Genomic DNA, 25,359 nt, shown 5'->3' with positions numbered 1-25,359 from the left:
ACAGTAGTATGAAACTTCAACTGCGTGAAACACACAGTAGTATGAAACTTCAACTGCGTGAAATACACAGCAGTATGAAAATTCGGCTGCGTGAAACACACAAACTTCACGCATGCGTGGAGTGTATGGAGTGTACGGGAGTGATTCACGCAATGGTGCGAATAGTCACGGCCATAAATTAGTTGACCCAAAAATCTAGCTATTTGTTTTGGGTCAAATAAATCGAACCAGAATAGGCATGCGAGTGCTGGAGCTGAGATTTTTTGTTTGTACAGAAGATATCACTTTTTTTTTTCTAACCAAATCTATTTCTGCGAAAAAAAAATCACTCCAGAGGTATTTTTAAAAATAGTGGCGAAAATTCGGGTTGAAGCCAGATTGGTGACCCAGTGGATCGTGATTGTGACCCCCTGGATCAATTACAAACAGACGAGATCAATATCGCTGATGTGAACACGTTTTTCTCGCCTTATTAATACGGTCGATGCACTCGGACATAGAGCAACTTCACAGCAACCTCGTCCACGGGGGGGGGGGAAGCTCTAATGATTGCACACGTGCTAGCTTATCTATCTCGCTTCTCGAGTGGGATGTCTGAATTGTATTTTCAGATGATTCGAATTATCGAGTAGCAGGAAGTAATGGGGATTGTTTTTCTGGGGTTACGGGGAAGATGAGCCGAGTCACTGCGCTGTGGGAAAATAATCGCAACGAGTTCTCAGAATGAAATGATGGAAACATTCTCGATTTCTGACGCAATGTGGTACATTTCGTCAATTTGTAAATAAATTAAAATTCGCGATGTGCCGAACGCGTGAATTAAATGCGATGAACAAAAATCGCGATGAGTAGAAGAGTGGGAGGAGCGGAAGGGGATTCCCGGGATCGGAAACAACGATCTAGAATCTTTCTTAAGTCAAGATATAGGAGGCGCTACTGTGTAAAATCCGATGGTGAAATCGTGAAGAGAATCGCAATATCACATCGTAAAATTACTGTGACACAGAGTAATTTTTACATTATCTTCTCATGATTTCATTTTATATTATTCACTACACTCAAAATTATTATGTGAAAACGTGGAAAGATGAAATCATTACTGAGATAATTCAGTTGAGATACATAATTTTATAATTTCACAAATTAATTCTTCCACTCAACCGTGCGCTGAGCATTTTGTTCGCATTAATGGATACGAGATAAACGAAATAACAACGTACAATCAAATACCACTTTGGGGTAAATAGTCATTGCATAAATCAACTGCACAGCGTTGAGCTTCAACCATTCACCTGTATTTTCCCAGCGAAATTTATTCCACGTAATCCAGCGGTTTTCTACAACAGATCGCGGCAATTTGGATTGTCAATTTTAGTGGGCTGGGATGGAATGCTGTTTGAAAGGAATTTGTGATAACGCGACATGTGCGCTACACTTGTTGAATACAAAAACACCGGGGACATTTTATTCATACGAAAAGGGATTTTTTACGGGAGGAGGAGTCGGCATGGGGGCGACATTGTCAATTGGAAATTTCATTTTGGACTGGTGCCACGTACAGAGACGATGATAGATGCCCTTCAAACGGATTTTCGAGGTCCCATTCCACTACTGGTCCAACTGTAGTTATCATCTGGAATTCAATTCCATGTAATTAATTTTTCGAAGAAATTGTACGATACATTCTGCCCCAGGAGTTTTTAAAATAGCGAAGATGAAACAATTTTTTATTTTGAAAATGGATTCTTCAATTTATTAAGATTAGATTTTTTTTTTGCAAAAAAAGGTTTTTTTCAATATTCTTTCTTTATAAATTAAGGAATAAATAATTAAAATAGTTCAAGTTTTTGGAAATCTTTTTTTGCTTGGAATTCATCAATTTGTTTACGAAAACAGGTATTGAAAATTTCTAAAATTTCAAAAAATTTGAATCTTTCGATAATTTTATCATTTTTTTTCGAAAAGCTGATTTCCTAATTTTTTTTAAATCTCTCATAATGGAGATATTTTTCAATATTTCTCCATTATGTAATCAATGTTGTTAAATTATTTTATGAATTGATTCTTTTAATTTAAAAAATGGAAAATAGTTCTATTATTGGAAAAAAAACTTATTTTGAATATTTTCCTCATAAATTAAGAAATGAATAATGAAAATAGCTCACGTTTTTGCAATCCCTTTTTTTCACTGAATCGAACAATTTTTTTACGAAAACGAATACTAAAAGTTTCTAACGCCAAAAAATTGTAATCTTCCAATTATTTTATTTAGTTTTTTGTTATTTCTTTAAACCGATTCTCCAATTTTTTTTCGTCTCTCGAAGATGTTCGTCAAGCCTTCAAAACAAAGAATGAAATTTAGAGCTGTAAAATCCCGATTATTTTATGAAAATAATTTGAATAAAATTATTAAAAAAAGGTTCTCAATTTAAGCGTCATCTTTTCTGTGCGAAAAAGGAGTTAGTAATTTGCCATGAATTTGAGGGTGGATCAGCATCATTAGATTGCCTCCAACGAGAGATAAACCTCGCTCTATTCGGTGATATTTTTTGGGCATCAGTGGATATCGTCCATGCTAATGAAGTGAATTATGTCACTGATGGAGATGATTGATACCGCGGGGATGAGTTACTTTAGCGGGCGATTATGCAACCGTCGGTGATTAATGAATTAATTTTACATGTGTTAAAGTTCGAAATGCGTTAGCATACTGCCGAGACACGGTGATTGATCGAATGAGCAGCGGAAATATATTCATTTCAACTGTACGCCAACACCTGTGCGGGCAATTAATATGATTTAGCATGTTTAACGAGTTTTGCAATTGCGGTAATTAACATGGAGCAGTTGTAAGGTGTGTGTTGAGGGTGTAATACGATTTTTGTGACGATGGCATTACTGACTGCACATTTTTAGGGATATCCAAGTGTACTTTGGCTATTTTTTGGACCCTAAGTTATCGGACTTTTACAATGATTTTAATAGTTAAATTTTGCAGGTGTGAATTTAAATCTCGATACTGAACTGTTAGAAAAGATTTAAAAAATCTGAAAACATGAAGTTTAATTTTGGAGGAAGTCTGATGAAATAATTAAAAAATTGTAATTTTTGAAAATTACCAGCATTTTTGATGAATAATTTATAAACAATCTATTTTCCACCCAGAAAATCATCTGTTCGCAATCGTAAAAAATTTATTCATATTCCGAATTTTGCCAGAAATCTATTTCAAGCCTAAAAAATAAGGCATGAAATTATTTATTTATAAACAACGAATATTTAAAAAAATTATAATTCTGTACCAAATATAATTTGAATGACACTGAAAATTCATGATTTAAGAAAAAAAATTCTCACGAGATTTAATTGACAAATTTGACGATTGAATGAACATTTTTGACTGAAATTTCCGACGTACTTTGAAATTTCATGGAATTTCGTGGTCAAAATATTCGTATTTCATCATTATTCTACTGTATTTTCATCCCAGGATCAAATTCATCTTTTATTTTGTTCCGAAATCAAACAAAAAAATTAATGAATCAACTATTTTTTCCATTCAATTAAAACACTTATATTTAAAAAATGTAGAAACATTAATTTTCAACAAAAATATTGCTGAAATGAATAGAGAAATTTCAAACGAGATTCAAGGAGACGAAGGCAACATGCATGACTTAATTTATGTCCCAATTATCAGGAAAACTACATGTTTGTTTCCTTGTATGTAGACCAGAACAGACTCTGCCTTATTCGTCCTCGCATCGTCGCTGATATTTTACATTTTACCAGATGTGCATTTCCGTCATTGCGCAATTTTCCCGGACTGCAGCGGTGTAGATATTTTAGTGAATTTGTTCAACGCCAAAGTACCAAGATACATCCTTGCCCCCATCATGTATGGGTTATCTATCTCTATGATCCATAACATTACGAATTTTTTAGATTCTCGTTAGTACATGAATCCATTAAATCCAAGTCAGTTCAGATTTCATTCAATGCTGCATGGAATATCGAATGCATTCAATTTCCCGCCCGTTCAATCCAGAGGATTAATATGCGAATCATTTTGTGATTTCGCTTTCCCAGTAATAGGCCATTCTGTTTTTGATTGAATTTAAAAATGTATTTCATTTTTTTTTATATTGAATTTTTAAGAATTACGTGGGAGTTTGGGATATTTAATTAGAAAAATTAATCTCGGAAATATGAATTCCAATTTTCGCAATTAATTAAATTCTCTTTATTTTATAGCATTACGAATTTTTTAAAATTCTCTCCGAGATATGACTCCATTAAATTCAAATGAGTCCAGATTTTATTCGCTTTATTCCATATTCTGTATTGAATATCAAATGCAGTAAATTTCCTCTTCGTTGAATTCAGAGAGTTAACATCGGAATTATATTTTTTTCATTGGCAATTTTCCAGTTTTGAATAATTCTCTTTCTTCTTCAGTTTAACAATTGTAATTCATAAAACACAAGAGACGATATTCCACATTTTTTAAATACATTCCTGAATTCTAATATTTCATAATTAACTCGGAAGTTTACGACATTTAGATGAGAATATTAATTCTCATCGAAAGAAATATGAATTCCAACTCTCGCAAAAAAAATCAATTTCCCTTTTCAGACATCGGCATAATCGATCTTCTGAATTACAGTTAAATTTGGAATAAGTCAATTGTTAATATTACTCACAATTTTTTTGATTTTGAAAAATAACCATCAATTTAAATTTTCAAATTTCAATTACGATAAATAAATCTAAATTACTATAAGGTCCAACTTCTCATAATATTACTAAAAGTAATGATTGATGCTGATCTATGTCCCTTTTATAACATTACGATTTTTTTTAAATTCTCCGAGACATGAATCCACTAAATTCGAATAGCCCCAGATTTTATTCGGCTTTTAGAATTACTCAGAAAATTAAACGACACTCAAGTGAAAATATTAATTCCAGAAACGTAAATTCCAACTCTCGGAAAGAATTGGATTCCCCCTCTCATTAACATCTCCGCAATTTCAGAAGACACCCACTTAAAAATCACTGAAAAATCCTCATATTAAGTGCTAAAAGGAATTTCCCACGTTGACTTTCATCCTTATCTCTCTGAAATCAGGCTGTCCCACGCGGCGTGCAGCTGTGCTTTACGCTGCACCGAATCGACCCGAGAATAGAGAATACCATGGGTGGCCGTCCATTAGAGACGATAAAAAGTTGCATATTATATCAGCAAAATTGATCAGAGAACCCGCAGCAGCCACCGGAGTCCGCTGCTATTAAAACAATCTTTTTATCGGAATATTCCCGCCCATTGAAATCCCGGTGATCATCTCCCGTATGCTCAGGCTGCCAGAAATAACGGAGTCGTTCACGTTTAGACACACCGAGCTTTTATTTATTTTTTTAAAGTGAACTCTGAACCGATGAGTCAAACATTCGATTCGCCATTAAATCCGCCGCGCGGAGAAATTCTTTCTTCGGATTGAATAATTTTTATTCGGGTAAAGTAAATGGGTTTATTGAAACGTGAACTTCATTTTCTGTTTGCGTTTTTGTTCACTTTGAATGAGTTTTTTTAATGCAAATGCTGTATATTTTTATTAACGAAAAAATTGATGAGTACACGGAGAGAAATATTCAGTAAAAATTACGGAGCAATTCACGTAATCCGCAATAGGGAATCGTTTTCCGGCAATTTTTATAGGAATGGAAGAGAAGAAATCTGAAACGTTCAGTGAATTCTCAGGTTCATCACCGAACAAAGTAAGAAATTGTCACGTAATTTTTCCCGAAGAAGTAAAATCTTACAGAAACTAGCCGACTTATTATGCCTCCAAAATAAAAAATTCTTGAACGTTCAACAATTTTTATGAAGCTGGTGAGTTGTTTCTACGTTCTGTTTCGTAAAATTTATCAATCGTTGGGGAAAAATTACGAAACGACTTGTTCTCCCCACATCGGTGAGTCATCAGACGGGTGGTTAATTTTTACGGAACAAATCGTAGAATTTACGTGGTGATTCGTACAATTTCACGTCTCGAACCGTAATTTTTACATTTTTTTCTGGTAATTTTTATTGAATTGATTGTAATTCGCAACTCAAGATATGGGACTGCAAGGCTATAAAATTCCATGTTCAAATCGTGAAAAAAATCGCGATGTAACATCGTAAACATTCATATGGATTTGGAAATTTATCGTCGTTTGATCGTAAAAATTATTGCGACATAGAGTGGTTTTTACATTCGCAAATATTATTTTTTTATGATTCCATTTTATGCCGTCGATTACAGTCAAAATTGCGATGTTGAAACGAATCGAAATCCATTGTCCCACAAAAATCAATAAATTCTCACTACTCCCTTGGAATTTCCCCTCTATCTACTGATGAAAATCTAAAACACAATCTCTAATATAAAATTTAATTTATTAATAAAAAAATTCACGAGGAGTAGAAGAGTGGGGGAAGGGGATTCCCGAGATCGAAAACACCGACAGTTTAACAATTTATACTACAATTTATAACAAACAATTTATACGTAATTTATCCTAATTCGCAACTCAAGACAGAATTCGCAAGCCTACAAAATACGATGTTCAAATCGTAAAAAAAATCGCGGTGTGACGTCGTGAAAATTGGAAAAAATGCCATCGTTTACCGTAAAAAATGCGATGTTAAAATGTGAGAATGGAAATTCATTGTCCCTCAAAGATCAATAAATAAATCCTCACCACTCCCCCGTAATATTCCCCGTATATGCTGATGAAAATCTAATACACAATCCCTAATACCCCATGACCATAAATCAATTAGACCACTGGCAACTGGTTATCACGCGACATCTGATATTTTAATCAACTCCATTAGTGCAAACTCCATTCCCGTTGCGATACACTTATTAGCATTAGCGTAATTTCAACATCATTAAACCGAGATATTTCCCCGCGGGTCTGGGCAAACCCATGAAACTTTCAGAATATTTTCTCCCATTTCCCCTTCCAACTTCTGATCATTATAAGTTTTTACCTCTTATTTGTCTTCGTTTCTCCGGCTGATTATACACCAGTGAAAAATCAACAAGCCAATCTACTCGTCAGTGTACCTGCGCCCTATAATCATCAAATATACCAGCCTGTTATTTCATTCTCACCGGAAGTCCGTAAATTTGCAAATTATTTTCAGGATCAGAAGTCAGGGCGAGAGGCAGATTTATACTCGATGCCGGATTCTTTATGGGTTAACGATCCATCCGAAATCGTTTGACGGCGATATGGGCTTCCAGTGACCAAACCCGCCACTGGCGCCTGTTTATTGTCATAAATATTTGACGTCGATGTGTAGACTAAAAGTTCTTTCACTCTTTTCATCATCCGTTCCTCATTCATTCAATTTAGGTTTCGCGATCTATCCTCGTCCCTCAATCGTTAATAGACAGAGGTGGTGGACGTAAATAAATTTTTGTTTATTATCGTTCGACACACGTTTCAGGGAAGTCGTGGGTACATTCGAAAATTTACAAATAACGCGGGCGTGAGCCTGCTCCAGTTTCATTTGACCTGTTCATTTCACTGTGGCCGTTTGTGCATACTTGTTTATTGTGCGGAGAGAATATGAAATTAAACATTAGGAGGTTCTCACGGTAAAATATGATTTTATGGTTTTATTGGGCAAAACGAATGCAAAAAAAATTTTCTGTCGCCTGATTTGCTTGGGAGAAGCCTTGGCTTCTTCATTCAAATTTAAAATGTGGAAAATTTCATGAATGCATTATGAAAATTGATGATATTTAGAACTAAAGCTCGAAAAACTTGAAATTTAAAAATAAAATTCAAAATAATTTTGAATGTTCGATTCTTTTTTATTTTTAAAAGTGACCTGATCAATATCCGTGATTGTTTAAAAATAAGGGAAGAGTTGTTCAAAAGTTTCCTTCTTGAGTTATTCAAAAAATCTCAGAATTCTTTAGAAAACTGAAGAATTTGCGAAATTTTTCTCAAATAAAAATAACACGTGTTTCTAGGAATTTCTAAAAAACCGGGGAATTTACGTATTTTCTTAGAATTTAAAATCTAGTATCCAAGTCAAAAAATTAAGAAGAATCCAGTTTAAGCTATTCGCGAAAAAAGGAAAATGGGAGGAATTGAACTTGATGAGCTTTATGATGAATAAAAAAAAGAAGGGAAAAAAAATAAAACTAATACTGTGAATAACAAATATAAACAATATATAGAAAAAAACAGTAGCGAAGTGGTCAAACGGTTTAAGTCAATTTAGTTTTTGAATTTTCCAGGAATATTTACGAATTTAAGGGAGATAGCCAAATTTTCCTAATAACCTTTTTTGTAGAGCGAATTAAGTGCTACTAAAAAGGTTATGGGAAAAATTTTGCTACCTTCCTTAATTTCTCAAAAATTCAAGAAGGAAGAATTACTCAATTGAGCGCTAAGAGTCTCAATAGATAGAATAAATTTTTTCATCGACTCGAAGGATTATAAATGATATATGCGTTTTTTTTTTAATTATGGGCCATTTTGTTTGCCTTGATCTGATGAGACTAAGCTGGGAATGAACGCTAGGCACGAGCAATGCGATGTTAAGTTATGTGAGCTCGGGGAATGAATCATCTGCACTGTAAATTCTGCAGACCACCCGTATGATCATCCCCGGAGGATTTTAGATTACCGTAATTATTTTCAACGGCTTGCGCACTGGGGAAAGGCGTGCAATAGGTAACACGGTGTGGCCAGAAATATCAGGCATTCGACTCGGGAAAAACTGTTCTCTCTAATTTTTTTGACTCGTTTTAACATTTTTTTTAATTGATAAACTGACACCTGTGGGAATGGAGAAGCTTCAGTTGTATGAAGTGAATGATTCCTTCATTCTAAAATATTTTTTATTAGAATCAAGGAAACATTAATTTCTTTTATATATAATAGACTTGAGGAAGAAGTCCTTGATGTGGGGAATTACAGGGGATTAGTGGGGATTTCCACTTGAAAATCTCCCTGACGACTTCAACTCGTTAATGGTCATATCGCTTTGATTTCAAACACCAGTGGAAAATTCTCGGCGAACCAAGTACTCTCGAGAGTTATTTTTTTCGTTCAGTTCTCCTTTGAGGATTTGTAATTATGAATCTTGGGTTCCATTTAAACCTAATTTCGTATTAACCTGCTGGACACTTTGTAATTACGTTGGTAGGAAAATCAGAGTTCATTTTCCGGTCTTGCAGAGCGGTGAGAAGATAATTAATCGATGTAATATGAAAGGATAATTGCGTGATTATTTGATTGTGAACTCTTCATCAGTTAATTCGACTCAAAAATTCAGTGCATCATAATCATTCGAAGCGATAAATGTTTCTAAATTAATAGCATTTGAAGTTTTTATCGGATAACATTCGAAAGGGATAAAGAGATAAGGGATGTTCAGAATTAAGTGAACATTTATTCAACACTAATTAACTAAAATTGTCACATGACATTCTTTGAATAACGAAGATATTAAGAATTGCATTGATAAATTGAACTAGATTTAAACAAAAAATACCGAATTAGACTTTATTGTCTGAACTTGAATGAAAATCTGAGCGAAATGAAATAAAAATTCTTTTGGAAACTAGAGAGTTTTCTTCGTACACAAACAGAACTGCGTCATTTTCACAGCGACTGTCACACGTCTCCATAAAGTAAAAATATCACTACTCCCTTCGTAAAAATTCTCATGACATTCCCAAGTTTATAGACCATTAAAATAATTAACTGATGTAACATGAAAAGATAAATGAGTAATTATTTGATCGTGAATTCTTCATCAATTAATTCAACTCAAAAAATTTAATGAAATCTAATAATTCAAAGCGACAAATGTTTTTAAATTAATAACATTTGCATTTTTTAATTAATTGAACAATTAATTACATATTAATTCAATTAATTCATTTTCATTTGATTAATTAAATTAATTCAATTAAATAATCATTGTCACACGTCTCTATAACGTAAAAAATAACACTACTCCCTTCGTAAAAATTCTCATGACACTCCCAAGTTTATAGACCATTAAAATAATTAACTGATGTAACATGAAAAGATAAATGAGTAATTATTTAATCGTGAATTCTTCATCAATTAATTCAACTCAAAAAATTTAATGAAATCTAATAATTCAAAGCGACAAATGTTTTTAAATTAATAACATTTGCATTTTTTAATTAATTGAACAATTAATTAAATATTCATTCAATTAATTAATTTTCATTTGATTAATTAAATTAATTCAATTAAATAATCAATTATTTAATTAATTATTGTTGAGTTCAGTTAATTAATTTTCATCAATTGAATTAATTGAACGTTTATTCACCATCAATTTACTAAAATTGTCAGATGATATACTTTTAATAACGAAGAAGTTAAGAATTGTCTTGAGAAATTGACCTAGATGTAAGCAAAAAATCCTGAATTAAACTTGGTTGCCTGAACTTGAATGAAAATCTGTTCGACATGAACAGAAAATTCCCAAGGAAACTAGAGACTTTTCTGTGTACACAAACAGAAAACTACGTCTAATTCACAGCGACCGTCACACGTCTCCATAAAGTAAAAATATCACTACTCCTCTCATAAAAATTCTCATGACATTCCCAAGTTCATAGACAGTTACCGAGACTCGCGAGTTGAGAATTAGATTGTTCCCCCATTCAATGTTGACCTAACCGTTCTCTTACGCGGTATTACGGTTATAGAAATGACACATTTATGGCACTGGTTATAAATAATCCCGCTCGGTTTATTGTGGTAGTGTATGGGGAGTGTTTTTTCCAGAATAATCCCGCATTTTCAATCACCATGGCGGAATCAATAGTTAGCTCATCGCATTCACGCTCAGTTCCACGTTGCTTCATACTTGATTTAGCGATTCATTGAGTCACGGTTAGAGGGAAATTGATTCGTTACTGATTCTGAGTCTCTCTTTTTCGCTAAAATTATGGGTGAAGTTGGGAAATAAGTATGCTAATGGATGACATCATGCTCAACTCGAATCTGATCCTGTCTTGGTATAGATCAAGCGGAGAATGACAATGAGAAACTGTTTATTTGAGGGTAGTTTGAGTATTCGTTGAGTTGTTTCTCTTTAATTTTCGTTTTTCATTTTTATTCGTTTTTCAAAGAAATGTTGGGGATATGATACATAATATAAAACTTGTTAAGATGAAAAACAAAAAAATGTTGCGGATATGATACATAATATAAAACTTGTTAAGATGAAAAACAAAGGGTTTAATTATATTGAAAACATTTTTATTAATTAAATCGTTCGTGAAATGTCTCATTGTTCTTAAAAATTCTAGAAAGTTGGGTCCTTTATGTTAAGCGGTTATTGATAGGTCAATTGTGAAAATTGATCGTAAAATGCAATTGAATTTTCATCAATGGATTAAAAATTCAGGAAAAATTTTGAGGGATGTTCGCCAATTTTCAATATTTTCTGGGATCATATAGACCTGGAAATTGAGAATGGCTTGAATGTTGGAGTGTTTATTTATTTATTCGACATTTTTATATTTTTATCACATTTAAATTCCACTAAAATGTCAAGCAATTTTCGTAATTAAAAATTCATAATTTGATGGAAAAATCAGTGAGAATTGTAAATATCAATTTAATTATTCCCTGAAAATTAATAGAAATCAGTAACATTGCGGTAAAAATAACCTAGAATTTTCACTGAATTAATAATTCAGTGTAATTTGGCCCTGAATATTCAAGTTTGCATTGAAAATTCAAATACTTTGAGGAAAAATTTGGAATTTTATTGAATTTTCAGTGAAATTCAACATTACATTATTTTTCCCTCTCTACTGTTAGAACATTTTTGCAATTTCATGGAAGATATCATAATAAATCTCATGAGAATGGCATTGAATCGGATTTAAGGAAAAAAAGGAAAAGGCAAACAAAATTTTCACAAAATAAATTAACTGTAAAATCAAGTTTTCTGTTGATTTCCCAATAATCTAAACAGAAAATCAATGAAATCCTTGATTTTTCAATGACAAGATTTTCTGAAATTTCAGTGAAACTTGAACACGATAAAAAATTCCAGCATTTGGCACGGAAAGTTCAGACGAAAATTTTTACCACTGAAATTACATTCAATGTCATTCTCCTGAAAATAATACCACTCGGCTGTGCATGAAATTTAAATTTTTTTCTGTCATTGTGTATCGCCTTCTCTGATAACCGATTAGAATCAACAGTAACCGTCTGACTCTGTTCACCTAAACCATGCTCAATACCCCATCTCTTTGCATATCCCCACTTACTCTGATATCCGAAACGCCGATAAAATCCATTTCTCGAGGCGCGTGGGCGCACATCGGCTGTGTACCCACCACTAGCCTGAGAAAACAAAAGTCCACAGCGGCGAGAATCGGGTTTTTCATGCGAAAAATCCGAGACGTTGCACATCCTTGAGCGAGGGTGTGCCGTCTGGCGCGCGTGGGTTCATTCAGTTCTCCATATGAGTCTCAATTTTTCTCACCATTTTCCCCTCCCGCCCCCCCCCCTCCCGCAGCTCTTGTTCCTTCCGATACGCCGTTGTTTCCTCGGGAAAAAGTGGCAGAGCGTGGGCTTTTAACCGACACGGAGCCTCACAAAAGCCGAACAAGTCCGATAAATTCAGGAGTTTTTCGCACTAGAGGGGAAAAGTGCAGTTCGGGCTCATACCCGGGTATAACTTGGGGATGATAAATTCATCGGTTAATCTTTGGAAATGAATTTACGTTGTCTTTGGGATTGAATGGAGGTGCCTCAGAGGGCCATAAACACTTATTTTGTGGATGAAAAATGTCCAAGATTACTTTTTTTAAATTATCGCTTGATAATTCAGTAGCGAAGTGGTCAAACGGTTTAAGTCAATTTGGTCTTCAGTTGAGTTTGTCAAAAATATTTCCGGATTTAAGGGAGATACCGAAATTTTTATTATAACCTTTTTTGTAGAGCGAATTGAGTGCTACTAAAAACGTTATGAAAAAAATTTTGCTGTCTCCCTTAGATTTCGAGATATTAATGGAAATCTGGCCAATAGCCAAAATCGACTTAAACCGTTTGACCACTTCGCTACTGAATTCTGTCCAATATTCTTTAATTTGGCCAAGTTTATTGTGAAAAGAGATTTTTGAAAAACTGATGAGACATTAAGATAAGAATTAGAATACATATGCACGAATAAGGGTAAAGAGATCAGAGACAACTGAGCGTCAAAATTTAAGGGTCAGTAAATGATTTAGAATAGAAAGATAAGAGAAAGGCAGCAAGTTTTTATACTCAGGATGACATCACTAATTCTCATCAACAAATATCACCAATAATTATTCAAAAATTGATAATACATTACTCAAAACCCATGACATATTCCTGAAACGCAAAACATTTTATCTCTCGTCTTCCCAACCATAAAAGTCGCAATATAAATGTCAAGATATTTTGCATCGATTGATTGTTTCCTCTTTCGTTTCTGGCGCAGAGAATAGTCACAGCTTTAGCTATTGAATTTTTGCAACGAGTCGCTGGGTGTTAGCGACCGGAGCAAGCAGGGGGCGAGACCCCCCCAGTTGTAACCTAAAAAGTCACAGCTGATTAATGCCTTTCCCATGATAAATTTGCAGTTTAATCTTCTCAAATAAATTTCTATTCTCTCCGTCATTTAACGAAGTTGACTTAGAGGGCCATAAAGCCTCGTTGTGCCGGTGAAAAGTAATGAAAAGTAATGAATGCATTGCGGTACAGCGGGAAGAACCATCACAATTGCGTCACGTAGCCGGCGCCACTGACAGTATACATATTTAGTCATTCGTCACTCTGTACACGTTCCCATTCTGCATGCGCATAAAACTCGAGTACACTGGCTTTCTTGTGAATTCAATGGGAACACAAATGTGAATTTTCAAGGCTTCCTTAAACTTTGACGCTTATCTCACCGAGGCGCAAGTTTATCCAGCGAAACGACACATGCGGGACACAGTTGTAGGAACAGTTAATACTGGAGATATTTCTTATGGTTTCGCGGGCGATGTAGAGTGGTCTATGTTGGCATGCCAACGCGCTGTATTCCGAGAAAATTCGCATCGGCAATCATTCATTTCAAATTGTAGAAATGCAAGCAAACCTGTAACGCATCTCTCCGCGCGCAAAAAAATTCATAGAACAGCATAACGAAGTCGCTAGAAAATTCTATTGGATTTCTATTAAACTTTCTATTGGTTTTTCGTCGATTTTATTCGGAAAATCTGTAGTTCATCTGTGCGTTTTTTTAGAAAAAAATTTTAATGGAAAATATTTTATAGAAAAAATGAAAATTAATAATGGAAATTGAAAATTTTTCAATTCCTATTTTTCCCATTGTTTAAATTTTGTTTGAATTTCAACATTTTCTTATTTTAGAAAAAATAATAATTAAAAATGGAAATTGAAAATTTTTTCTGTAACTTTTTCTATTGAAAAATTTTCTATAGAAATTTTCCCGCTCACATCATCCAAGTTTTTCGGTTCAATTTTTTTCAAAATTCATATTGAGGACCTCCTATATAAAATATTTCAATAGAAAAAGCTCCATAAAAACCTGAAATTCTACAGATTTTTCTATAAAATATTTTTTTCGCGCATTTTTTATCGACTGAACGCGCGTAAAGAGAAATTCTTCAATAGAATCGGCAAAAAGTTGATCAAATTTTCAATAAAAATTCAATAGACATCAAGCAGAATTACCTATTGCAACGTTTCTCCACAAAATTTTTCCCTCAGATGAATCGTCGATGATTGACGCAAACTGTCGTGCCTGATCCAAAAAATGGGGAAAAAATTTCATCAGTTTGAAGAATTCGATTGTTCGTAACTACAGGAGAGAAGCGAAAATGTACCCACCGTGAATAATGAAACGTGTCGGAGACAATAGGCTGAGGGAAGCGCGGACCATTGAGCGCATTTTTTTTTCTGTTAGTCAGGACGCGTTAATTACTTTTGTCGCCAAGTGCCCGGCACCTATTCTCGACGCACCAGGCCAAGTGCGAATGAGTTCGTCGGAGGATGACGGAAAAAAAGTGGTTGAAATTGGAGAGACAGAGAGAGCGAGAGAGATTTCGAGGGGGCGATTAAATGCTCCCTCACTTCTATCCCTTAACCTTGACTAATAATCATTCTGTCTGTTCCAGGTCGAGTCCGTTGATTTGGCGCTGAAGGTCCTCGATGGTTCTCAGATGCGGGGGAAAACGATTGCCGTCCAACGAGCCAAATTTCAGATGAAGGGACAGTACGATCCAACGTTGAAACCCAAACGCAAGAAGAAGGACAAAGACAGGCAGAAGAAAATTCAAGAGAAGTGAGTATCAAAATTTCTAGAAGACATGATGTTTACTTGAGTTAGATGTCGATTTAGCTGATCCTATTCAGCATTATTGAAATTAATCTAGTATTAATCTAAAATTGAGAAAGGTGATTATAAAAAGTGAAGCATAGCTATTGTTTTGATGGGGCTTTCTATTGCATTCAGTTCAGGATTACATTAAAGTTATCTCTCTGTGTATTAAACATCCAAATCAACTTCTTGCAATAGGAAATCATATCGATATTAGGGGGCTTAGACCCTTGCTCGCTTCGCTCGTCAACCCTAGGGGGCCTCGTCCCTTCGCTCGCTTCGCTCGCTCCCCCCAATCTCCTTGGGTATGTTTGGTGAATTATATAGGAGATGACCCTCATTTAACCCCCATATGACCCTCAGATAACCACATATGATTCTCGTATGACCATCACAAGACCTCATATGACCCTCGTGACCCTTATTTTGAGCCTCGTAAACCCTGAAAATTTTTACATTGTCTTAATTTACAAAATTATTATATAGAGAGAGAAAATGACATTTTTGTGATTATGATGGATCAATGAGTCGCGTGAATTTAATTGCTAAAAAAATCTGGTATTTTTTAGATTCTTCAACCTCACAAAATATTCTTTGCGTTATAATTGTCAATTTTCTCATGTTTATCATATCTTAGATAACTCCCGAGTTGAATAATTGGACCTGACAAGTTCTACTTAGGTCTTTCCGTTCAAAACTGGATAGGTCTTGGGAAGCCTCTTCAAGTGCCTCTCCAAGTGCTTCCGAGATCTTTCTACCTCTGGTTATGTCCCATTTCAGCACTTGTTAGGTGTAAGCAGGACTTGTATTCAGACTTTCCAAATCCTTGCCGGTCCCCGTAATTCTATGGGCCTATATTAAATCTGCGTTCATATCCCTGTTTAATCATGCGTTATTGAAATAAAAAAAAACAATTATTGTTTTTTTTTTAATCTCGAAAATCGACATTTCACGAGAGGGTGGAGAGGAGATGCATGTATGTCGAGGCTTGACATTTTTACCCAACAAGGGGAGAAGGTTGCAGAATCTATTCTAGCCACTCTTGTCCCTACGCTTGCATGTATTATCCAAATAAAAAATGAAAGTGTTAACACATCTGACCATTGTTCCAAGTAAAAACCGAAAATCTGACCCTGTGGCCCCCGGTGAAAACATTTTTTTTTCAGTTTACACTTTTTTCACATACTTTTGAGAGTTCTGAATAGCCCGTCGCTTAAATAGTTGGAATCAACGTTCACCCGGCTAAAAAGTTCAATTTTGGCGAAAATCGACTTTCCTTCTGGGAAAACCCGAAAATCTGACCCTTTGGCTGGGGCCAAAAAAAACGGTTTCTCAGTTTTCACTTTTTCCACATACTTTTGACAGTTCTGACAAGCCCGGCGCTTAAATAGTTGAAATCAACGTTCAGAAAATCGACTTTTTCTCTGGAAAAACGGAAAATCTGACTCTTTGGCTCGGGGTGAAAACAAAATTTTATTTCGACTTTTGTCGCGCCTTCGGGGGTTTCATTGGCATCAGAATTGTTAGAAAATACAGAATCAACTTTCACTTGGCGAAAAAATTCAATTTTGGCGAAAATCGACTTTCACCCTTGACCCACGTGAAAATGAAAAATTTTTTTTCCCCTTTTCTGTCACCTCCGAGGGTTTCATTGGCATCAGGGGGTCAATAAATACAGAATCAACGTTCACTATTTTTTATTTAAACACCGCCTGCAAACGGGGAGATGAGGGTGGCTAAAATATATTCTGCAACCCTGTCTCCTCGTTGGCTGGAAATTTCAACCCTCCGCATACATGCCTTCCCCTTCATCCGCTCGTAAAATCGCGCGTTCTCGGTAGCATCGAGGAGGACTTCTCAGGACCGAAAAGAACTGAGGATTCGAAAGGTCTCTGGAAAAGTACGTCGCAGAACTGATTAGGACTTACCAGGTCCATCTAGGTCTGGAGAGATCTTGAAAGACCTGTGTACGTCCAATCAGAACCAAATCCTCGAGTCGGGCTCCGGGAAAAGAAAATGAAGACAAAAAATTAAGGTTAATGGCCAGAAGATTAGGATTAGAGAATAAGGGTCTGAAGAAAGATCATAAAATTAATGACAGAATATAACCGGTGCCGGAGTAAAAAGGTCAGAATGTACCAGTCCAAGCATAAAAGTCACGATATTTTTTTCCATTTGCCTCCGAATGGAAGTATTGTATTCATCAAATCTGAAATTTCCAATTTAATGTGTCATGCTAATTAATTTCGGTCTCAAGAGTTCAAATATGGCATTTTTAAAAGATGTCCGCACGTGTGTGTGTGCGATAACTGAAGAAATAATTGTTTAAATGAATCCAATCGTGATTGACAATATTCTTCCTAATGCCATCTAGATCAAGTTCGATTATGAGATTGATTGCATCATCTGTCGGTGGTAAATTTTATTTTAAAACCAATATTCAGCGAAAGGTAAAAAATTTTAATGTTGGCCCCCACCGTTGGGACAATGACTCATTTACCTCAATTTAAAATACATCGTCACAGAAATTTTATTCGAATTTAAATTGCTAATTCATTAGCAAAAATATATTGACTATGTTGTGTCAATTCCCCACTTATTTTGCTTCTTGCGCTGAGAATTGAATCGTAGCTTTCAACAGCTACTGAATTTTCAAAACATTTCGGGAACTTTGATGTTGACCCCCGTTGACAAGCTGACGAGCTTCTGGAAATGAAGATTGACGATGTAATTTTAGTATTCCCGGTGGGTTCTCGGGTATGGAAATCTCTTCGCATGATGACGAGGAGAGCCGTAATCATCAAGAGGATAGCTCTTGGCCAGACTGCTTGGCGGTGCTCGGTAAAAGCAGCTGTGCACATTATACTCGAGGATCTCCAAGCCGCCATCAGCTCCCATCTTTTTTTCCTCTCGTCTCATCGTTCTTGAAATAAGAGGCATGTTGTACCTTGAGCTGTTCAGTTTCGCGTGGACCCTTGCGCGTCCACGGTCAGAAACACTGGTGGGTCCGTTCGTGCCCGACCACAAGGAAGAGAGTGCATGCAAACGAGCCTCGCGTGGTATGCACACGCCTCCCAATTTATTTACCCAGTCGACTGCACCCGTCTAATTACTTATCTTCACTTGTTTGTCATGTTCCGTTATGGTTGAGGTTAAAAATACTGGTGGTAGGCATTGATTCGCCAATACTGGAGAAACTAGCGTCTGGAATGACACTTTTGTCCTCTTTTGTACTCAAGTTGAGACATTGGACACGCATTCTAGATATTGTAGGTGCCTTACTCGTGGATCTTTTGTTTCCAACTTATGATGGCTCATTTTTTTTCCAAATCTTCATTCATTTCTTACACCAGAATTATTCCAATCGTTCCCATTCATATTCAAAAAACTTCCGCTTCGTCAGCCATTAACGGTCATAACAGCAATCTCAATTAGGAATGAGACGAAGGAAAGAATTTCTCAATTTTTTCCTCTGTCTCATTTTTAATTAAAATTGCTGCCCGAGTCGAGGATATGGTTCTGCTTGGACGTACACAGGTTATTTAAGATCTCTCCAAGCCTAGATTGACCTGGTAAGTCCTAATCAGTTCTGCGACGGGCTTTTCCGGAGACCTTTCGAATCCTCAGTTCTTTTCAGCCCTGAGAAGTCCTCCATACTACTGAGACATCGAGATTTCACGAGGGGATGCAGGAGAATGCTTGTATGCGGAGGGTTGAAATTTGTAGCTAACGAGGAGAGAGGGTTGCAGAATATATTTTTTGTCATTCCGGCCGTAAGGCAGCGTTTCTCTGCCTACGGCCGTCATGACAAGAAATATTGTTCGTCATACCGCCAAAAAAAATTTTTCTGACGAATATTATTGTAGCCCTCGCCTTCGGCTCGTGCTGCAAACGTCATATTCGCCAGAAAAGTTTTTTTCGGCCTAATGACGAAATATACTATTTTGTCACACCTGCACGTTTGAACGCCCATTATGTAGTTATCTGCCGGGGCTACAATCTAGCCCGAACTCCCTTGGGAGTTTCTTGTTATGGTCATCTGCGCATAACAACACGCGCGTCACCACCAGCCGCAATTTTTGGGTACTAAAGATTATCTGGCGGTGCCAGATCTGTCGAAATAAAAAATTTGAATTTTCACTCGGGGCCAAAGTGTCAGATCTTGGATTTTTCTCGGGGAAAAGTGGACTTCCGCCAAAATCGAATTTTTTAGCCGGATGAACGTTGATTCCAACTATTTAAGCGACGGGCTATTCAGAACTCTCAAAAGTATGTGGAAAAAGTGAAAACTGAAAAAGTTTTTTTTTTCAGATTTTCAAAGGGTCAGATTTTCCGTTTTCCCGGGGGAAAGTCGACTTTCGCCGAAATCGATTTTTTTAGCCGGGTTGATTCTAACTATTTAAGCGACGGGCTATTCAGAACTCTCGAAAGTATGTGGAGAAAGTGAAAACGGAAAAAGTTTTTTTTTTCAAATTTTCAAAGGGTCAGATTTTCCGTTTTCCAGCATGGAAGTCGAATTTCACCAAAATCGTATTTTTTTGCCAAGTGAATGTTGATTCCTTAATTATTGGCCCCTCTAATGCCAATAAAACCCTCATGGGGTTCAGAAATGTAGGAGTGAAAATAGTATATTTTCCACCAAGGGAGGGAAAATAAAGCAGTCGTGCCCACCACAGAATTACCACCCGAGCCGAAGGCTCGGGTGGTAAGCACGTGGCTAAAGGTCCTGTATTTTACCTCCCGTGGTGAGAACGTTATTTTTCGTCAGGGCGTAGGCGGAAAGGCAGATTTTTCTCTCGCGAAGCGGGATCCCAACTATCCCGCTTCGCGGAAGAAATATGTGTGTCCTTTCCGCCCGCCGTGGCGAAATTTTTTTTTTTCACCCGGGGCCAAAGTCTCAGATCTTGGATTTTTGCCGGGGGAAAGTCGACTTTCGCCAAAATCGAATTTTTTCACCAAGTGAAGGTTGATTCTGTATTTACTGACGATTCTGATGCTAATGAAACCCTCGGAGGCACCAGAAATCTCGAAATAAAACATTTTCACCCAGGAGCAAGGGTCAGATTTTTTACATTGTCGGGATGTTTTGTCTATCGAAGCGTCTTGTTTTTAGGCAGAAAAAACTTCTTGTTTCGACGAATTCAGACGATAAGACACATTTCCGTGCGCAGTGTCTTAAATAAAGACGCCTGGAGGGCCCCACTTTTCCAGTAAAAAGACAGCATCAATAATTCATATTTGTCATCTCCGTATACGTACCAAGAAGCACTTTATCATCAATTTGGATTGGCAACGGGGATCGAGAAAGCTTTTACTCAGGTCGCAGGAAGGTGAAATTTCGTACCTACCGCAGGTGCTATTAATCACACTTTACCGCTGGATTATTGCATTACGCTGCCAGTGGTTCGCCACTCAGTTTGAAAATTTTCCCTCCAACCTCATACTCGCTCATTCTTCCAGACGGAAATCCCAAATCTATTTTTGTCCCTGATTATCTGCGAATGCGTTTCCAGAGAAATCGCTGAGGAATGCAGTTATTAGTTAAAAGTAATTGGAGATTATACGTGTCACTTAGTCTGGTATAATCAAGCTGGGATGAATCTGGTACAGAGAAATTTCAGTGTAGATTGTTTTTACTTCCATGATTTGGTTTGATTATTCATCAGTCGCTGCGGGCATTCAGCACAGTTGGCGGTAGAGAAAACGGCATGACCTCGTTGCATTTTCCATTCTGATTCTGGGGAATACTGTTCTTCAAACGGGAGACTGTATGTCGGGAGATTTGCCTTACGGGTGGAAATTGATGATGTTGGCGTATTGAAAAATACTATACTATGGAAAAGCTATTTATTTGGTTGAGAGGTCGGTAGGGGAGGCATTCTCTGAAATTAGGGGGAAATGTCAATACACACGATTTTTTTTATCATCCTTTGGCCCTTCAACCCTGATCTGTATGAATTTTCAATTTTCGATGATGATTGAAGGTGGATCTTTAGACTAGCTATGAGTTGATATGTTTCAGCTAGAACTATACAGAATTTCATTTTACTTTTTATTTTTATACGGAAAAAAATTGCGGTTCAGTTCGTATTTTTGTACGCTTAGTTTTTCACGTGAAATTAATGTGTTCAGAGGTGTCTGAAATCGATATCCGCATCATCTGGTCTGTTTTTTCTCCCCAAAAAAATATAGAAATCCGGATATTGCTCGGTCTCGATTACCCCTATGTGCGCCATCATGGATTCGGATGCATTTCAATTTCCTGTTTGTTCTCCATATTCATTAGTCGATTACCCCAACGAATTTCGACGGCATTTGCTGAAAATGAAAAGTCCGCGTTCCTCCTTTAAATAAAACTAAAAGTAGAGGAAAAATAGAGTTTAAAAAACTTGAAAAATTCACGTTGAAGAATTCCTGCAGAAAATGTCTCAACAGAAAAAGTTAATCAGTAGAATTATGCAATTCTGCAGATTTTTCCATAAACAGAAATACAACAATCGGCGGTTGAGAGAGAACATCATAACTCCCCCACGGAGCTTCCCAGACGCATGACTTCATCACGGTCATTCTAGTTTTACTGCTGAATAAAACAGCGTTCACTAAATGATGCGGTTGGGTCCAAAACTGCGGGTATTTCCGTTCATATTCACTTATCTAGGCGTCTCAGATACTCAACGTTGTAATGATTGATTATAAAATTACCCCGTTACCCATTACGAGCATTTACGACCAATCCCCTGGATATCCATCATCATTCATGATCCATGATGGAGACTGTTGAGTCAACAGTCTATAAACTGACGTCTCGATCGCATCAAAATGATCCGGTTTAATCGTCCGAGGGTCGTTCACATTATGCTAAACTATCGATTGAATAATCCTACGAAAATACCCGGAAAAAAGTCAATTTTTTCTGCAAATAATCACTACTAAAACCGGTCCATTTTGCCCCACTCCACCTAGGTCAGTTGAAATAAATCAATTCCTTGGTTCTCCTGTTATGACTCTCCACAACAATGCTAACACGGCAATTTTTCATGTTATATTTCTTCCGCCCAGAAGACAAGCCACTGTTTATCATGATTTTTTTTATCCCATTGTTCTCAACGAATAAAAAGATGTTGTTCCCTCACATCGCGATGAATAAATGCTCAGATGCGCAAGAAAATATGACTAGTATAATTTATAGGTACTTAGTGTTTTGTGATATCATCCTAAAGCCATGTGTGAGCTAGTGGAAACTTGTTTGTATGACATTAATCGTACCAACATGCCATCATGATGATCATGATTTTATTTACAGGTTGTTCGACTGGAGACCGGATCGTTTTCCCGGTGAGCCAATGAAGTGTGAGCGTGTTGTCATCATAAAGAACTTGTTCACTCCCGAGGACTTTGATAAGGATGTTGCACTTCTTCTTGAGTATCAGCAGGACATACGTTCTGAATGCAGCAAGTGCGGTGATGTGAGAAAGGTCACGGTTTACGATGTGAGTTATCGTTACAGGTTTATTTTCATTATCGTAATTCTGTTGGTGTATGGGCTTAGTCGTCTTGATTATTCCCAGAATATTCAGCCATAAAAACGGAGAGAAACAGCTGAGTATTATTTGGATTTAATGAGCTAGGGATGGGGAATCTGGAACAGTGTTGCCGGATGAAGGATTTTGGTCTCCTCTATCTCTCGTTTCCTTTGAATGAAGCGTAGAGTTCCGTATATTCTCTTATTGATTTGCTTTGATTTTTGATAAGTGAAACAATCGTAAGGGTCAAGCGGGAGGGACGAGCGGAACGGCCTTGAGGGTCAAACGGAAGAGATGAGTGGAGAACTCATGAGGGTTAAACAGGAGGGACGAGCAGAACACTCATGAGGGTCAAGTTTTTAGCTTGTCCCTTCCGTTTGACCCTTATGACACGTTTAACCCACATAATCCTTCTCGCCATCCTTGGGACACCTTCCTTCGTCTTCAACGAAATGTGAAATGTGAAAAAAATTTGAAGGAACGTTTGTCATCCTGCAACACTCATCTAGAATAAATAAGAGAATTTGTAATTCAAACGGGGAACAAGTTTGTTATTACAAAAAAAAGTCTCCGCTCGTAAAAAAACTTATTCAGGGAGTCACGCGTCATGCTTAAATTACTCCTTATGCACTGGGTCGTTGAGAAATTGGCACCATCAAGCCCACATGTATTTGGCGTCTTGTTTAGTAGTCAACTCACTGCGTTTCGTCTCACAATTTCTATGCAAATTTTTCTATTCTTTTAATTAAAACTGTGCGGATGATCAACTTGTGTTCTCGGCGTCCTCACGAGAAAATAAAAAAAATAGCTCAGCGCTTTAATGAGTCACAGAAGTGAGAGTAAAATTTAAACGAGTCCACGGGACGCTATTTTTCCTCTCTTCAGGGGCGATGAGAAAGTAAAACAAGGCGGTTAAAAGGAATGGATAAAAATCCAAGTGGGAATTTACTTTGACATTGAAGAGATTCACGGTTGAGGCGCAACACGACTGGGTGTGGTGTCGGGACGAATTTATGGGGTTAGGTCACCCCTCTCGGCTGATTTATTTGCATCTCGCCAAAAAAACAGACACTTGTTTTTTTTGTCGTCTTCTCTGAAATGTTTTCAGTGAAGCCTCTTGTTTCGGGACTGAATAGTTCGAGGCTGAATCGTCAAAAAAAGTTCGTTGTCCGTGCTAGATCCATAACATTAATGCTGAACAATAAACAAAAATTGCTCCTGCTAACAATGAACAATTTGAAGATCTCACTCTCCTCGTGATTGCTCAATTGCAAATTTGCATCATCATAAGTTGACATCATCATTATTTTATTGTTTCTTCGTTGTATTGTTTCATCGTCTTCATTGTTATTTTGATTGCAGAGACATCCTGAAGGTGTTGCCCAGATAACATTTCGAGAGCCAAGTGAAGCGCAGGCTTGCATACAGTTGTTGAATGGTCGGTGGTTTGGACAGAGAAAAATTACCGCGGAAATATGGGATGGCAAGACTAAATACAAGTGAGATACAATCAGATACTTCCTTATCGATAGTCGATAACTAATCACTGCTTGATGAATTGCATTTATCCCTTGAGCAACTCTGAAGATAAAATTATTTTTATCTGCAGTCGATGGAGCAGGTTAGTAACAATAGTTTTGTTTTCAAGGATCGCTGAGACAGATGCAGAAATTGAGGCAAGGCTCGACAAGTGGGATAAATTTTTGGAGCAAGAGGAGGAAAAGAAAGAGGCGGCAGCTAAAGCTGAGGCGTGAAGACAGTGGAAATAGAGTATCAATTATCATAGATTCTAAGCGATGATCAAGGTGATAAGAAGATCTAGGCAGAATTCTACCTCTCATTACAATGCAGAAACAATAAATTCTTTCAATCGAAATTTGGATGTCAATGGTGCATTCTTTATGTTGATTATTCAGCAGTTATTCATGTCTTTTGATTCTCATCTTAATACCCGACATATCTAATTATTTTTCAGCTCCTGGGATGTTTGATATATCTCCTGACAAAATGCATAGTTATTCAATTCTCCGAAAACAAGGTAACGAGCAAAATTTCAATCGAAGAAATCAAATTGTATTTGACGGCTCAAGATTTATCATTGCAAGTGGAATCCGAGTTGCGTTAGGAGTTAATTCCTCATCTTAATTTCTTGGCTTGATTTCCTATTGCCAGAAATTGATTCGAATTTTTCTAATATAAAGAAACAGTGATGAAACTATGTGAACCCTCAACAACATCAAAGACAAGAATAATAGTTGTTGCAGTATTAAAAAGCAGTTTCGCACAGAATCACCGAGTGGTTGACGATTTAGAGCGCGCCGATGTCCGCAAGTAAGAGGAGAGTGAAAAGATTGGTTCAGTCCTCCGTGGAATCTTCTAATTTGCTATTTCGACATT

General features: G+C 36.6%; 1 protein-coding gene across 1 annotated transcript in view; it reads left to right on the top strand.

Moving 5' to 3' along the window:
- The window catches only part of LOC107035636 (HIV Tat-specific factor 1 homolog), a 68,484-nt gene extending 43,660 nt beyond the window's left edge, over positions 1-24,824 (top strand). Inside the window, exons 3-6 of the mRNA XM_015253151.1 lie at positions 15,237-15,403; positions 22,743-22,929; positions 24,325-24,461; positions 24,611-24,824. Of these exons, the coding sequence (XP_015108637.1) occupies positions 15,237-15,403; positions 22,743-22,929; positions 24,325-24,461; positions 24,611-24,716 (597 nt within the window). The 3' untranslated portion in view covers positions 24,717-24,824. The remainder of the gene's footprint in view (positions 1-15,236; positions 15,404-22,742; positions 22,930-24,324; positions 24,462-24,610) is intronic.
- Positions 24,825-25,359: the final 535 nt, after the last annotated feature.

This window comes from Diachasma alloeum, unplaced genomic scaffold (genome assembly GCF_001412515.2).
Source record: "Diachasma alloeum isolate Michigan unplaced genomic scaffold, Dall2.0 Dall_scaffold_00199, whole genome shotgun sequence".
Lineage (NCBI taxonomy): Eukaryota > Metazoa > Arthropoda > Insecta > Hymenoptera > Braconidae > Diachasma > Diachasma alloeum.
The sequence above is the reverse complement of the archived record's forward strand: the minus strand, read 5'-3'. Positions and strand labels throughout refer to the sequence as shown.